Source organism: Carcharhinus amblyrhynchos, chromosome 8, assembly GCF_965287045.1.
Source record: "Carcharhinus amblyrhynchos chromosome 8, sCarAmb.v2.hapA, whole genome shotgun sequence".
In the NCBI taxonomy this organism is placed as follows: Eukaryota; Metazoa; Chordata; class Chondrichthyes; order Carcharhiniformes; family Carcharhinidae; genus Carcharhinus; species Carcharhinus amblyrhynchos.
Genome location: NC_137331.1, coordinates 62,717,763 through 62,733,125, shown reverse-complemented (window position 1 = coordinate 62,733,125; position 15,363 = coordinate 62,717,763). Strand labels below are relative to the sequence as shown.

At 43.4% G+C, this 15,363-nt stretch overlaps 1 protein-coding gene across 3 annotated transcripts in view; it reads left to right on the top strand.

Annotated features, from left to right (window-relative positions):
- chd7 (chromodomain helicase DNA binding protein 7) overlaps nt 1-15,363 on the top strand; it is a 249,444-nt gene that overhangs the window by 161,671 nt on the left and 72,410 nt on the right. For all 3 annotated transcript variants that reach the window (XM_080194190.1, XM_080194188.1, XM_080194189.1), the window contains exon 12: nt 3,390-3,633. In XM_080194190.1, the coding sequence (XP_080050316.1) occupies nt 3,390-3,633 (244 nt within the window). The remainder of the gene's footprint in view (nt 1-3,389; nt 3,634-15,363) is intronic.

Below are 15,363 nucleotides of genomic sequence, written 5' to 3'. Positions count from 1 at the left end.
GAACAGATTTTGGATCAACTTTTCTCTCTCTCCTGCTTTCTTCCCACACATTTTAGAACTAGTTAATTCCCCTTAAGAGGGTGTTTGAAAACTGAAGGCAAGTATAGATACAGTAAATATACTGCTTTTTAATGCAAGTTGCTAATGATTCCAGAATAATTCTGGAATGCAGATAGCCCTTGGCTTGTTTTCTCCACCACAAACCATCTTCAACCCCTGTCCCTGCAGGAGTGAAGAGCTCATATACAGCTTTGTCGCTAAGATCAGGATAACATGGTCAGCTGCCTATGCCAAGCTGTCCCATCAGTCCATCTGGCCAAATCCTCCTTTAATGCTTCCCCAGCCTTGCCCTGAATTTCTTTTTTTTTGTAGTTTCTCTCCTATCTCCCCTCATTGTCCTGAGCTCAACTTTTTTCTGAACTGCACCTTGTTCTCACAATCCAGTTCACACTAAGCAGCAGATCATACCACTTCCCTTCCTGGTCCCCATGGCCATGGATAGTGTACGTGGTTCTGTCTCTAAGTGTGGACTCTGTCTTCTTTAAATCTGCTGTCATCATGCCTCTCCACAAAATAAGCAGTGCTTGATCCCACTATCCTTGTAACTACCTTCCCATGTCCAACTTCCCTTTCGTCTACAGCATCCTTGAATTGTTTTTGCCTCCTTTATCTGTTCCTATCTTTTCCACAACTTTCTGAGTCCCATCAATTAGGCTTTTGCCACTGGCACAGTACCAAAACCAAAACAGCTCTTAAAGTCATAAATTATATCATTTGGGGCAGTGACAATGGTAAACTTTCCCTTTGTTTTTGTGGGCCTGTCTGCAGCCTTGAGGAGAGTTGATCACACCATCCTCTATCTGTGCTTCTCTAATGTCTCCCAGCTGGGTGGGATTGCTCTTGTGTAGTTCCATTCATATCTATCCAAATGTAACCAGAGAATCACTTGCAATAACATCTCTACCTGCTCCCCACCATTACTTCTGGTGTCTGTTTTGCACCCCCCACTCCCACCCATGGCCTATCCTTGGCCCCCTTCTAATTCTTATCTACATACTGCCTCTTAATGACGACAACTGAAGGTACAGTGTTAGTTTTCACATGCGCCGATGCCAATTACCTCTACTTCACCACCACTTCTCTTGACGACTCCATTGTTGCTGAATTACCAAACTGCTTATCTGACATTCAGTACCTGTTGGGCAAAGATTTCCTCTGGATAAATGTGGGAAAACCATTGTGTTTTGGTCCCCACTCCAAACTCTGTTCCCCAGCTACTAACTCCATTTCCCCTCCTGACAATAATCTGAGGTTAAATCAGTCTGCTCACAACCTCGGTAGCACATTTTATCCTGAAATGAACTTCTGACCTCACGTTTGTAACATTGATAAGATCACCTATTTTCGCCTCTGTAACGTTACCTGACTTTGTCCTGCCTCAGCTCATCCACTGCTGAAACCCTTATTCATGCCTTTGATACCTCTTGGTTATTCCAATGCACTCTTGGCTGCTCTTTCAAACTTCCCCTCTGAACTTTAAGTCATGAGTCTGTCTTAACTTGCCTCAAATTCCATTCCCCATCACTCCTGTGCTCGTGGGCCTAAATTGGCTCCAGTAAAGCAACATCTTTAAAATAAAAGCAAATTATTGTGGATGCTGGAATCTGAAACTAAGAGAGAAAACCCTGGAAAATCTCAGCTGATCTGGCAGCATCTAAAAGGAGAGAAAAGAGCTGATGTTTTGAGTCCAGATGACCCTTTGTCAAAGCAGTATCTTTAAAATGCTCATCTTGGTTTTCAGATTCCACCATGGCTCCATATCTCCCTATCTTTGCTTCAACTGCGCAGCCTTCTGAGATATTTGTGCCCCTCTAATCAGGGCCTTCTGTGCTTCCCCATTATTAATTGCTCTACTATTGATGGCCATACATTCAATTACTTAAACTCCATGTTTTAGAATGCCCTTCCTGCATCCTTCCACCTTTCTATCCCACTTTCCACCTTTCAGACACTCAAAACTCTTTGGCCAACGTTTGCTCATCTGATCTAATATCTGCTAATGCAGTTTGAATATACTGCTGTGAAGTGAGTTGGGACATTTCATGACTTTAAAGGCATTATTTTTCTATGTAGAAAATTTTAAAAGCACCTGAGTCATGAATGTTGCTGTGATAACATAAGAAATAGGAGCAGGAGTAGGCCATCTAGCCCTTTGAGCCTGCCCAGCCATTCAATAAGATCATGGTTGATCTGAAGTGGATCAGTTCCACTTTCCTGCTCTCTCCCCATAACCCTCAATTCCCTTGTCTATCAAAAACCTATCTACCCATGACTTAAATATATTCAGCGAGGTAGCCTCCACTTCAACGGGCAGAGAATTCCAGACATTCACCACCCTTTGAGTGAAGAAGTTCCTCCTCAACTCTGTTCTAAACTGCACCCCCTCCACCTTATCTTGAGGCTGTGCCCTCGAGTCCTGCTATCCTTTCTAAGCGGGAAGAATCTCTCTACCTCTACCCTATCCATCCCCTTCATTATCTTATATGTCTCTATAAGATCCCCCCTCATCCTTCTAAACTCCAACGAGTACAGACCCAGTCTATTTAGTCTCTCTTCATAGTCCAACCCCCTCATCTCCGGTATCAGCCTAGTGAACCTCCTCTGCACTCCCTCCAAGACCAATATATCTTTCCGCAAGTGCGACGACCAAAACTGCACACAGTACTCCAGCTGTGGCCTCACCAGTACCCTGTACAGTTGCAGCAAGACTTCCCTACTTTTATATTCTAACCCCCTCGCTATAAAGGCCAACATTCCATTTGCCTTCTTGATCACCTGCTGCACCTGCAGACTGGGTTTTTGTGACTCATGCACAAGGACCCCCAGGTCCCTCTGCACCTTATCATGCTGCAGCTTTTCGCCTTTTAAATAATAATCCCTCTTCCTATTTCTGTCAAAGTGGATAACCTCTCACTTGCCAGCATTATACTCCATCTGCCAGGTCCTCACCCACTCGCTTAGCCTATCCAGATCCCTCTGCAGACTTTCCACACCCTCCACGCAATTTGCTTTTCCACTCATCTTCATGTCATCAGCAAATTTCGTCACCCTACACTCAGCCCCCTCCTCCAGATCGTCTATATAAATGGTAAATAGCTGAGGCCCCAGCACTGATCCCTGTGGCACTCCACTAATCACCAACTGCCAATCAGAATAGCACCCATTGATAACAATGATAACATTTCTTTGTGGCAGTATGTGTTTCTGCAATGTCTGTGCTTTAATGGGATAGCTAAGGCTATGGACACTATTACACTGTTAAGGTGGGGGGGGGGTGATGTTGTAATATTACAGCTTTCGTTGTAATGATTTATGCTTTTCTTTTTCAGCCAAAACTGTATATTGGCCGACGAAATGGGGTTAGGGAAGACTATCCAATCTATTACATTTCTGTATGAAATGTACTTGAAAGGAATTCATGGCCCCTTCCTGATTATTGCACCCCTTTCCACAATCACTAATTGGGAGAGGGAGTTCCACACTTGGACAGCAATGAATGTGACTGTGTACCATGGCAGCCAGGCTAGCCGCCAAATGATTCAGGCATATGAGATGTACTTCCGAGACACTGAGGTAAGGATGACAAGTTACAGAAAATCTTAATGTACTTCTAAATATGTAGCAAACACAGCAATATTAGAAATTATTATAAAGCAATTTTCCAGACAAAAAATGTTTCTCATGGAAAATTTTGTAAAAGCTCCTGAAAAATAAAGTACCTGCAGTGGAAGGAAGTTTTTTGATATAGATTCATGTTACTTTTTCTAATGTTTTATTGACACTGAATTCTGGTTAATAAACTGTCATTTTTGGTAAATTTGTTTTAATTATGTCACAACTTTCTGTCCCTTTTGATGTGGGCAGGATAATTAATATTGGTAACCAAAAGGATCCATGTTACTGACGAAGCTAATGGGCATAAAATTTTCTCTTGCTCTTAATGATAAGTACAAATGAGGGTGATCATTTTAATGTATTTGCATTCTCACTCCATAGAAACCTCCAATTGTGTAATCTTTTCATCCTCCATGCTACAGCATCTAATGAAAGTAAACTCCTACCAAAAAACTGAACTGCTAAGTTCGTCACTCTTTGCATCACATGCTTCCTGAGTTCACCTTTTACAAGTTTTAAGTTATGTTCCACTTTCCTGGAGTTGTGATTTAAAAATAGGATCACAGAATTCTAGCGATGTAAAAAGATGCCATTTGGCCCATGCCCATTGTATGTGTAGTGGCTGACCGAATGAGCAGCTCAGCGGTCACCGTAATTCTGCACATTTTCCTTCTTAGATAACAGTCGAATTCCCTTTTGAATGTTTCAATTAAACTCACCTCCACCATAATCTCAGACAATGCATTCCAAACCCTAACCCACGTGGCGAAAAACTGCAGCACGCGACGGTGCAGAGGGACCTCGGGGTCCTTGTGCATGAGTCACAAAAACCCAGCCTACAGGTGCAGCAGGTGGTCAGGAAGGCGAATGGGATGCTGGCCTTCATAGCGAGGGGGATTGAATATAAAAGTAAGGAGGTCTTGCTGCAGTTGTACAGGCACTGGTGAGGCCGCAGCTGGAGTACTGTGTGCAGTTTTGGTCGCCGCACTTGCGCAAGGATGTTTTGGCCTTGGAGGGAGTGCAGAGGAGGTTCACTAGGCTGATACCGGAGTTGAGGGGGTTGAGCTATGAGGAGAGGCTAAATAGGCTGGACTTTGTACTCGTTAGAGTTTAGAAGAATGAGGGGAGATCTCATTGAGACGTATAAGATGTTGAATGGGATGGATAGGATAGAGGTGGAGAGGCTCTTCCCACTCAGAAAGGACAGTAGGACTAGGGGGCACAGCCTCAGGATAAAGGGGGGCGCAGTTTAGAACGGAGTTGAGGAGGAACTTCTTCACTCAAAGGGTGGTGAATCTCTGGAATTCTCTGCCCGTTGAAGTGGTGGAGGCTGCCTCGCTCAATATTTTTAAGACGCGGGTTGATAGGTTTTTGATAGGCAAGGGGATTAAGGGTTATGGGGAGAGGGCGGGAATGTGGAACTGAGCCACAACAGATCAGCCATGATCTTATTGAATGGCGGGGCAGGCTCGAGGGGCTAGATGGCCTACTCCTGCTCCTATTTCTTATGTTCTTATGTAACCAGTTGCTGCGTTTTTTAAAAGAAAGTTCTTCCTCATATCAGTTTTGCTTCTCCTACTAACTTAATTTAAATCTTTGTACCCTCATTCTTGATCGTTTCTTAAGTGGGAACAGTTTCTCCTTATCTATTTTGTCTATCACTCATGATTTTGAATACCTATAACAAATTGCTCCTCAACTTTTCTTTCATAAAATAAATGTTCATAACTTCACCAACTTGCCTTCATTACTGAAATTTCTCATCCATGGATCCATCCTCATGAGCATTTCCTGCACTCTTTCAAATACCTTAACATGCTTCGTAAAGTGCGACACTCCTAACTGAACACAATATGAAGTCTAACTGCTGATGTATACAAATTCAACATAATATTGCATATTAATAAACCCCAGGATACTGTATGTTTTATTACCTATTCTTTCAACCTGTCCTCCCACATTCAATGATTTATGCACATATACATCCAGAACCTCTGTTCCTGTACCCCCATAGAGTTGAATTCATTATTTTCTATCATTTCCATGTTCTTTACATTTCTCTGCATTGAACTTCATGAAACACTTCCATTCCACCTGCTTGTCTATGTCCCTTTTGAAGTTCTGCACTATCTTCCTCACAGTTTGTAATGCTTTGTTTCATCTGCTAACTTTGAAACTGTGCCCTGTTCACCAAGGTCTATATCGCTAATGTATATCAGGGAAAGCAAGGGCTCCAACACTGAAATGCTGGGGAGCTCCATTGCAAACCTTCCTCCAGGCTGAAAAACACCCACTGGGAGGTGATGGCTCAGTGGTATTATCACTAGAATATTAATCCAGAAACTCAGCTAATGTTCTGGGGACCTGGGTTCAAATCCCACCATATGGGATCTGAATTCAATTTTTTAAAAAAATATGGAATTAAGAATCTACTGATGACCATAAAACCACTGTCGATTGTCGGAAGAACCCACCTGGCTCACTAATGTCCTTTAGGGAAGGAAATCTGCCATCCTTACCTGATTTGCCTGAACGTGAGTCGCATTCTAATCAGTAATCTGTAAACTGTCTGTGCTGTTATATGCTCTGTCTGAGGCCAGAACTCTCCATTCACCTGACGAAGAGGCAACCCTTGAAAGCTTGTGAGTTTACTATCAAATAAATCAGTTGGACTTAAATCTGGTGTTGTCAGACTTCTTACTGTGTTTACCCCAGTCCAACACTGGCATCTCCACCTCATGTCATCCAGTGACAGCCATGTCCCATAAATGAATTTAAAAAATTAACCATTGTCGCTTAGCCACTTCCATATCCATGTTGCTATTGTCCCTTTTGTTCCATGAGCTACAAATGTCCTCATCTGTTGTGTGGCACTCTGTCAATTGTCTTTTGGAAGTCCACGTACATCACATCAACAGCATTGCCCTCGACAGTATGTTAGCTCTTCAAAAAACTCCAAGTTAATTAAGCATGAATACCCCTGAAGAAATCCATGCTGCCTTTCACTATTTATCCATGTAACTATTAATTTATGTCCTAAATCATAGTTTGTCAAAGTTTCTCCACCACAGAAGTTAAACTGATTGACCTATAGTTGCTAGGAGTATCTTGCACCCGTTTTGAACAAGGATGTAACTTTTGGAATTCTCCAGCTCTCCAGTACCACCCCTGAATCTAATGGAGACTGAAAAATTATGACCAGTCACTGCAATTTTCACTCCTTCCCTCCATATCCTTGGATGCATCTCATCTCTTTCAGTGCCTTATCAACTTTTAAGTACAGATTATCTAATTCTTCCTTTTCAATTTTAAACCCACCTACTATCTGAATTCATATCCTTTACCAGGACCTGGATAGTATCTTTCCTTCATAAAGGTATGTGAAGTATAATTTAGTACCTCAGCTATGCCCTCTGCCCCATGTGTAAACTTCATTTTGGTCCTTAATTGGCCCTATTCCTCCTTCTCTGACCACTCTTTTACTATTTATATGCCCACAGAAGACTTTAGGATTTTCTTTCTTGCTAACTGCCACTCTTCCTTACTCCGTCTTTGCTTTTCTAATTTGCTTCTTCACCTCTTTGAATCTTTTACATTTAGCTTGGTTTTTCAATTACGTTTTCTATCTGACACCTGTCATAAACCCACATTTTCTTCTTTATCTTCATTTCTATCTCCTAAATCATCTGGATTTGTTTGCCCCATCTTTCTCTTTAAAGGGAACATTCTTTGACTGTGCCTGGATCATTATTTTTTTAACTGAACCCATTGGTCAGTTACTATTTCTCCTGCCAACCTTTGACTCCAATTTATTTGGCTCAAATCCATTCTTACCCCATTGAAGTTGGCTTTTCCCCAGTTAATTTGTCTTTTTCTGGACTGGTCTTTGTCCTTATCCCACCTAAAAGGTATAATACAATGATCTCCTAAAATTCACCTACTGACACTTGATTTACTCGGCCCACCTCATTTCCAACAACCAATTCTAGCAGTGCCACCTCCTTCATTGGACTGGAAGCATACTGCTGAAGAAAATTTTCCTGAACTAACTTGAGTGCTCTGAATTTACTCTTGCTCTTTGCTTAGTATTTCATAGTTCCGTAAGGTGCTCTGTAATCATCTGTTTTTGAGGCTGAAGATTCTGTAACCTTTTTACTTTTGTTCATTCAGCCCTCTGAACTAACAATCAACCTCCTGGCTACTTCTCAGTTTGGCATTGCCGCCAGGGCATGAATATTTCCGTTTTTATTAACCAAAAGTTTTTTTAACAATGTCCATCTGATCAAGTGTGTGTTTTCGAAACATTTGAGAGTGGGCATTTCCAATAAAAAGCAAGTCCTGCTGTCATCCTACAATTCATAATTACCAATGTATTTCTCTCTCTTTGTTTCAAATCAGCTACTTCCTATGTGATTCACAGAATTTTCCATGGTTTTGCATTTTTTAAAACAGTGTACACATTCTGAGAAAACAACTCATTTTGTATCAAGTCATGTTTGCTATTATTAAGTAGGTGCCTAATTGTTTCTATTAAAATATTCTCATCATTCCGAAAAATACTATTTCCAGGTGGGAGAACTGAATATATAAGAATAATGAGGTTTGAAATTTTGTTATCCAGTCAAGCTTCAACCAGGTAGTTTTAAAAAAGTCTTTTGATTTCAATTTCCCTATCCTGCTGTTGACCTTTGATTATACCATAGATATGTATTGTGTTTTTGCTTTTGTAGTTCTGAAACTTCCAATGTAATTTTGCAACCCTTTTTTAAAAAGTATTTTCAGCTACTGTTCTATCATTTTTTCTCACATTTTGCTTTTGACTTCTATCTGCTCATGCTTCAGAAGAAATTTTCCAGCAGAGTCATTTCAGCCAGTTTGAACAGAACGTCACAATTTTGTCCAGAGCTTAATTTGTTTGATCCTGTTTTTCACTATCACTAATAGCACAATGTGTTTTTTATTGTGGGTGCATTTTTTTCTTGAAACATCAAAAGTGGGCATTTCCAAAAAACTAGCAAGTTCTGCTGGCATCTTGCAGATGCTCAGAAATTGTATTTCTGTCTCTTTTTCAAATAAACTACGTTTTAAGTGATTCACAGAACTTTCCATGCTTTTGCAAATGGATTTTTGCATTCAGTACATTTTAAAATGATAAAAGTCTAACTGGATTTCAAAACATCAGATTATACTCTGGTATGAGGAATGAAATTAGTTATGTATCATAATAAGCATTCCATATTTGCAGTGGAGCTCTTGTACTTAACAATGAAAGGGGTATTGATGCTGAGGGATAAAACATTTTCTGATTCAGGCACTCTGTCTTTTCATGATCTCCAAGGTCAGGGTTAGAGCAGTTAAATGGACCATTCAAATTCAACTGCACAAATTTGAATCCTTAATTTAGCTTTTCACCAAAGCCTTTATACCCTTCCCAAAGTGTGGCTAAGAATTGGCCACAATATTCCAGCTAAGATCTAACCAAGGGTTTACTGTAACTTCCTTGTTTTTATACATGATTTTATTTCTATAAAGGATCCCACTTGATTTTTCTTCCTTCCAAGATTTGTAAGTGCCCATCCTCAGTCTCTGTTTTTGCACCCCTTTTACAATTTAATAATTTAGTTCATCTTGCTGCTTCTCATTCTCCTGCTAAAATTAAATGTCTCATACCTCTGCATTAAATTGTATCTACCACATGTCTGTCCTTCTGAAGTCTGTTACTATCCTGATCCCTATTTATTACATTTCCAAGTTTAGTATCACCAGCAAAGTGTCTGGTACATAGTGTTAATGTGGGTTGGAGTACACAGTACTGCCCACACAGTCATGTAGATAAGAACATAAGAAATAGGAGCAGGAGTAGGCCATCCAGCCCCTCGAGCCTGCCCCGCCATTCAATGAGATCATGGCTGATCTGTCGTGGCTCAGTTCCACATTCCCGCCCTCTCCCCATAACCCTTAATCCCCTCTCTTATCAAAAACCCATCAACCCGCGTCTTAAAACTATTTAGCGAGGTAGCCTCCACCACTTCAACGGGCAGAGAATGCCAGAGATTCACCACCCTTTGAGTGAAGAAGTTCCTCCTCAACTCTGTTCTAAACCGCCCCCCCCCCCCTTTATCTTTACGCTGTGCCCCCTAGTCCTACTATCCTTTCTGAGCGGGAAGAGTCTCTCCACCTCTATCCTATCCATCCCATTCATCATCTTATACGTCTCAATGAGATCTCCCCTCATTCTTCTAAACTCTAACGAGTACAAGCCTAATTTATTCAGCCTCTCCTCATAGCTCAACCCCCTCAACTCCGGCATCAGCCTAGTAAACCTCCTCTGCACTCCCTCCAAGGCCAAAATATCCTTGCGTAAGTACGGCGCCCAAAACTGCACACGGTACTCCAGCTGCGGCCTCACCAATGCCCTATACAGCCGCAGCAAGCCCTCCCTACTTTTATATTCAATCCCCCTCGCTATGAAGGCCAGCATCCCATTCGCCTTCCTGACCACCTGCTGCACCTGCAAGCTGGGTTTTTGCGACTCATGCACAAGGACCCCGAGGTCCCTCTGCACCGTCGCCTGCTGCAGTTTTTCGCCACGTAAGTAATAATCCTTCCTACCATTATTCCTCCCAAAGTGGACCACCTCAGACTTGCCAACATTAAATTCCATTTGCCATTTCCTGGCCCATTCACCCAGCCTATCTAGATCCTTCTGCAGACTCTCCACACCCTCCGCACAATTTGCCGTTCCACCAATCTTGGTGTCATCAGCAAATTTAGACACCCTATACTCGGTTCCCTCCTCCAGATGATCTATATAAATGGTAAATAGCTGAGGCCCCAGCAGCAACCCCTGGGGCACTCAACTAGTCACCATCCGCCAATCCGAATAGCACCCATTGACCCCCACTCTCTGCCTCCTATTTGACAACCAGTCCTCTATCCACGCTAACACCCTACCCCCAACTCCATGTCCCCTGACCTTCTGCAATAACCTCTTGTGAGGTACCTTGTCAAACGCCTTCTGAAAATCAAGAAAGACCACATCCACCGGCTCTCCTCTATCCACCGCCCTAGACACATCCTCATAGAACTCCAGTAAATTTGTCAGACATGACTTCCCCTTAACGAAACCGTGCTGCGTCTGCTCTATCAAGCAATTCCCCTCAAGATGCCTCGCTATTTCCTCCTTGATTCTAACATTTTACCTACAACAGACGTTGAACTAACCGGCCTATAATTCCCTGCCTTTTGCCTGGCACCCTTCTTAAACAACGGCGTAACATTAGCCGTTTTCCAATCTTCCGGCACTTGCCCGGAATCCAGCGATGTCTGGAAAATAACCACCAAGGCATCCACTATCACCTCCGCCATTTCTTTCAGAACCCTCGGATGCATTCCATCCGGTCCTGGCGACTTGTCCACAATCAGCCCCTCCAGTCTGTCGAGCTCCACCTCTCTAGTAACAGTAATGTCATTAAGACCCTCTAGTCCTACCACCTTTCCATCTCTAACACCCGGCAAATTATTCACGTCCTCCTCCGTGAAGACAGAAACAAAAAAGTTATTCAAGACCTCAGCCATATCCTCATCCCCTACCACTAAGTCCCCCTTCTCATCCTCTAAGGGACCAACGTTCACCCTAGCCAGCCTCTTCCTTTTTATATATTTATAAAAACTCTTGCTATCCTTTTTTATATTAAGCGCTAGCCCAGCTTCATAGTTTCTCCTACCCTTCTTTATCAACAACTTTGTCAATCTTTGTTGACATTTAAACCTCTCCCAATCCTCTTCTCGCCCACTACTCTTAGCTACTCTAAACGCCTCCGCTTTTAATTTAACACTTTCCTTCACTTCCTTTGTTATCCACGGCTTATTACCTCTCCTCCTACTGTCCTTTTTGATCATCAGAATAAATTTCTGCTGAGCACCAAGAAAGATCTCCTTAAAGATCCTCCACTGCTCCTCAGCAGACCTTCCTTCCAACGCACTCCCCCAATCCACATTCGCCAATTCTTCTCTCATCCTACCGTACTCCCCTCTGTTCAAACAAAGGACGCGCGTCCGGGAACCCACTTTGTCCTCCTCCATCTGCACCAGAAACTCCACCATACAATGATCACTCTCCCCAAGAGGATCCTTCACCGCAAGGTCCCTAATTCTACCCGCCTCATTACATAACACCAGATCCAAGATAGCTCGCTCCCTCGTCGGCTCCAACACACACTGTTCCAGGAAACTATCCCGGCAGCATTCCAAGAATTCCTCCTCGTGCCCACCGCGTCCAACATGGGTCAACCAATCTATATGTAGATTGAAATCCCCCATAACTACGGCCGTCCCATTCCTGCACGCCGCACTTATTTGCGCGTTAACAGCCCGCCCCACCTCCGGATCATTATTCGGGGGCCTATAGACGACACCCACCAGCGTCTTCCTCCCTTTGCTGTTCCTAATCTCTACCCACAACGATTCCACTTTCTGCTCCTTGGCTCCAATATCATCCCTTGCTACCACCCTGATGCTATCCTTAATCAGCAGAGCTACGCCCCCCCCCCCTTTCCCTCCTGCCTATCCTTCCTAAACACTTGATACCCCTGGACATTCATCTCCCAGTCCCTGTCACCTTGCAGCCACGTCTCTGTAATGGCCACCAGATCATATCCATTTGTGCTGATCTGCGCCACCAGTTCATCCACTTTATTCCGAATGCTTTGTGCATTCAGATAAAGTGCTTTCATCCCAGCCTTCACCTGGACCCTATTTGCCGTAACGCCACCAACCATACTCACGCCCCCTACCCCCTCTATTATTGGGACATCCTCGGCCTCTTCCCTTACCTGTACCCTCTCCTTAACTTTAGACCCCGTAATGTCACCTACCCTCGCACCCCCCCCCCCCCCCAATTAGTTTAAAGCCCTATCTACAGTCCTCTTTACTCGATTCACCAGCACTCTGGTCCCAGCACGGTTCAGACCAACCCCATCCCGCCCGAACAGGTCCCACCCACCCCAATACTGGTGCCAATGCCCCATAAATTCAAACCCATTCCTCCCACACCAGTCCCTGAGCCACCCATTCACTTCCTTAATCCTATCAACCTTACGCGCGTCTGCACTCGGTTCAGGCAGTAGCCCAGAGCTAACCACCTTGTCGGTTCTACTTTTTAATTCCATTCCCAGCTTTTCATACTCCCTCCCCAGATCCTCAGTTTGCATTTTGCCTATGTCGTTGGCACCCACATGTACCACAACGACCAGATTCTCACCCTCCCACTCCAGGTTCCTCTGCAGGCCAGATGCGACATCCCGGACCCGAGCACCAGGCAGACAACACACCCTTCTGTGCACTTTGTCATTGTGACAAAGGACAGTGTCAGTACCCTTCACCCCACTATCCCCAATCACTACTATGTTCCTTTTCACCTTCTCTTTGCCTATGCCCTGCTGCATCACTACCGTGTGCAGTTTGCTCACCGACCTCACCTCCCTCGTCCTCGTCCAGACTGGAAGCAAGAACCTCAAACCTGTTATGCAGATTGAGAGGCTGAGGCCTCCACTCTCCACCCTCCTTCCTCCTCTCCCCACCCCCCTTCCTCGTCTCAGCAGCCCCCTCTTGTTCCTGACCCTTAGAGTTAGCCAGTCTAGGGGGGGTGGATGTCACTTGCACCCCATTGACAATGGCACCCTCTCTCCCCCTGATGAGCCTCAGTGGCCAGCTCATCTACCTTGAGCTGGAGCTCCTCCAGCAACCTGCACTTACTGCAGACATGGTCACCGGGAAGGACCCTGGTGTCCACCAGTTCCCACATCATGCAGAAACAACACATCACATGCCCCTCCATTATGTACTGTAGTAGTATTGAAAATTTCCACATGAACTTACCTAGCCCTTTTTCTCCCCAGCCCTTTTGATATTAAGCCCTATGTAAGAAGGCACATGACTGAGGGTCAATGTGATGTTGGCCAGAGACATGCCAATACCTAATATGGTGATAGCATCATTCCTGTGCCCATAATGGTATATTTGCATATAGTTGTAAATAGTTAATAAAGACTTGATACCATACTGTTATGGATAGAGGAGGGGTTTCAGTTTACTTAACCCTGATTTCTCCCCTCACTACCTGTCTGTAAACAAAGGTGTTTTGATTTTGATTCCCCCTTTATAAATGGTGACGTATTTCCCAACCCCTCAGCTTTGGTGTGATCCAATTTCTATCAATAACCCTGAGTAAACTCAAAGGATTATGTTTATTTGCACACGTCCAAACCTGAGAGTGGGATTGTAACATAGTCTCCCTGTTACTCATATAATAAAAGAGAGGGGAATAACGAAAGGAAGATGAACAGGGCAAAGATGGCAGAATAAATGATTATTGTTTCACATGAGTCCAGAATCAAAGTCCAGTGGTGTATTCATTCTTAGAGCTTGGCGGGTTGAAAACTGATACTGCAAAATTAGCTTCTCCAGTAGAGTTGACTTTCATGACAAGATGGGTACGTAGAAATGAGCGAATCTTGTAGGCAACAATATAGAGGTTCAGAAGTTCTACTAGAAACAATGTACATATAAGCCGGACATTCTGCGCTGCTGCTCAGGACACTAATTTATTCTATGGGGTCATGCCACTAGACTCGCACGTCTCCCCTTTGGCTTTGACATAGGATATGTATTTCCTTGTTTGGGTTCTTGATATTGTTAATGTTCCGACCACTAAGAAATTGAAAGGGGGTTTCAGGGCCCTTTGTCCTGGCAGACTTTCCTGCTCCAGTGACCAAGCCTGGCTTCTGAAGTGTAATTGGCCTTTGTACAATTCTCTTTGAAATAAGCATCTGGAGCCCACAGGGTCATTCGTGTCTCTTCAGAAATAATGAGGTGAAAACTGCTCTGGTATTGCCAGAAAGATCCTTATGTTTAAAAGTCACAGCCAGATATGGTTCTAGTAATTTAAAAATCTTTGTCCAGTTTTTGTTTAAATTTGAGATAATGGTGAGATATGACCCCATTACAATACAGAAGTCAATGAAGACTTAGTTAACAATGGTGTTCCACAATCAATGCCATCCCATGTGCTGGAAGCTCTAAATCAAAAACATTCATTTTCACAAGTGCTGAAAGACAAAGGAAAAGGACATCTTCAAAAGATGCTGAACTGAAAGAAGCTCCCAATTGAAGCTATAAATGCTGATAAAAGTTGCCAGAAAAAGCTCCCACGAGAAGCTCCTGGAAGCTAAGGGCAGAAGTTTTACTGCAGCGGAAGACTCCACACAATTGCCTGTGGAAGTCCATCTTCAAAAGTTCATTCCTACAAGGAAGAGCTAAATGCTTTATACTGCCAGGCTGCACCCAGTCCTGAGAAGCCCTTTCACTATACAGTCAGAAGTGTTGTTTGAACAAAACCAACCACTAATCCTAATCGAGCCACAAAATGTGGCCTGTTGAATGGAACAGAAAAAAAAAACTCAACTCTCAGGAACCTCATGATCATCCAAATCCTTAAACAGCAAGCCTGTGGCTTATTTAGGCATCTTGCAACATCGCAGCACTAGCTCACTAGTTAAATCAAGTCAGGAAGCCATTTATTCATGCAGCTATGTTGAAAATACTTGTTCCTGAGGTAGCACATGGCTGCCGTTTTACAAAACCTGCCAAATCCGGCATGTGTGAGTAATCCACTGTTCAGCAGTAAAC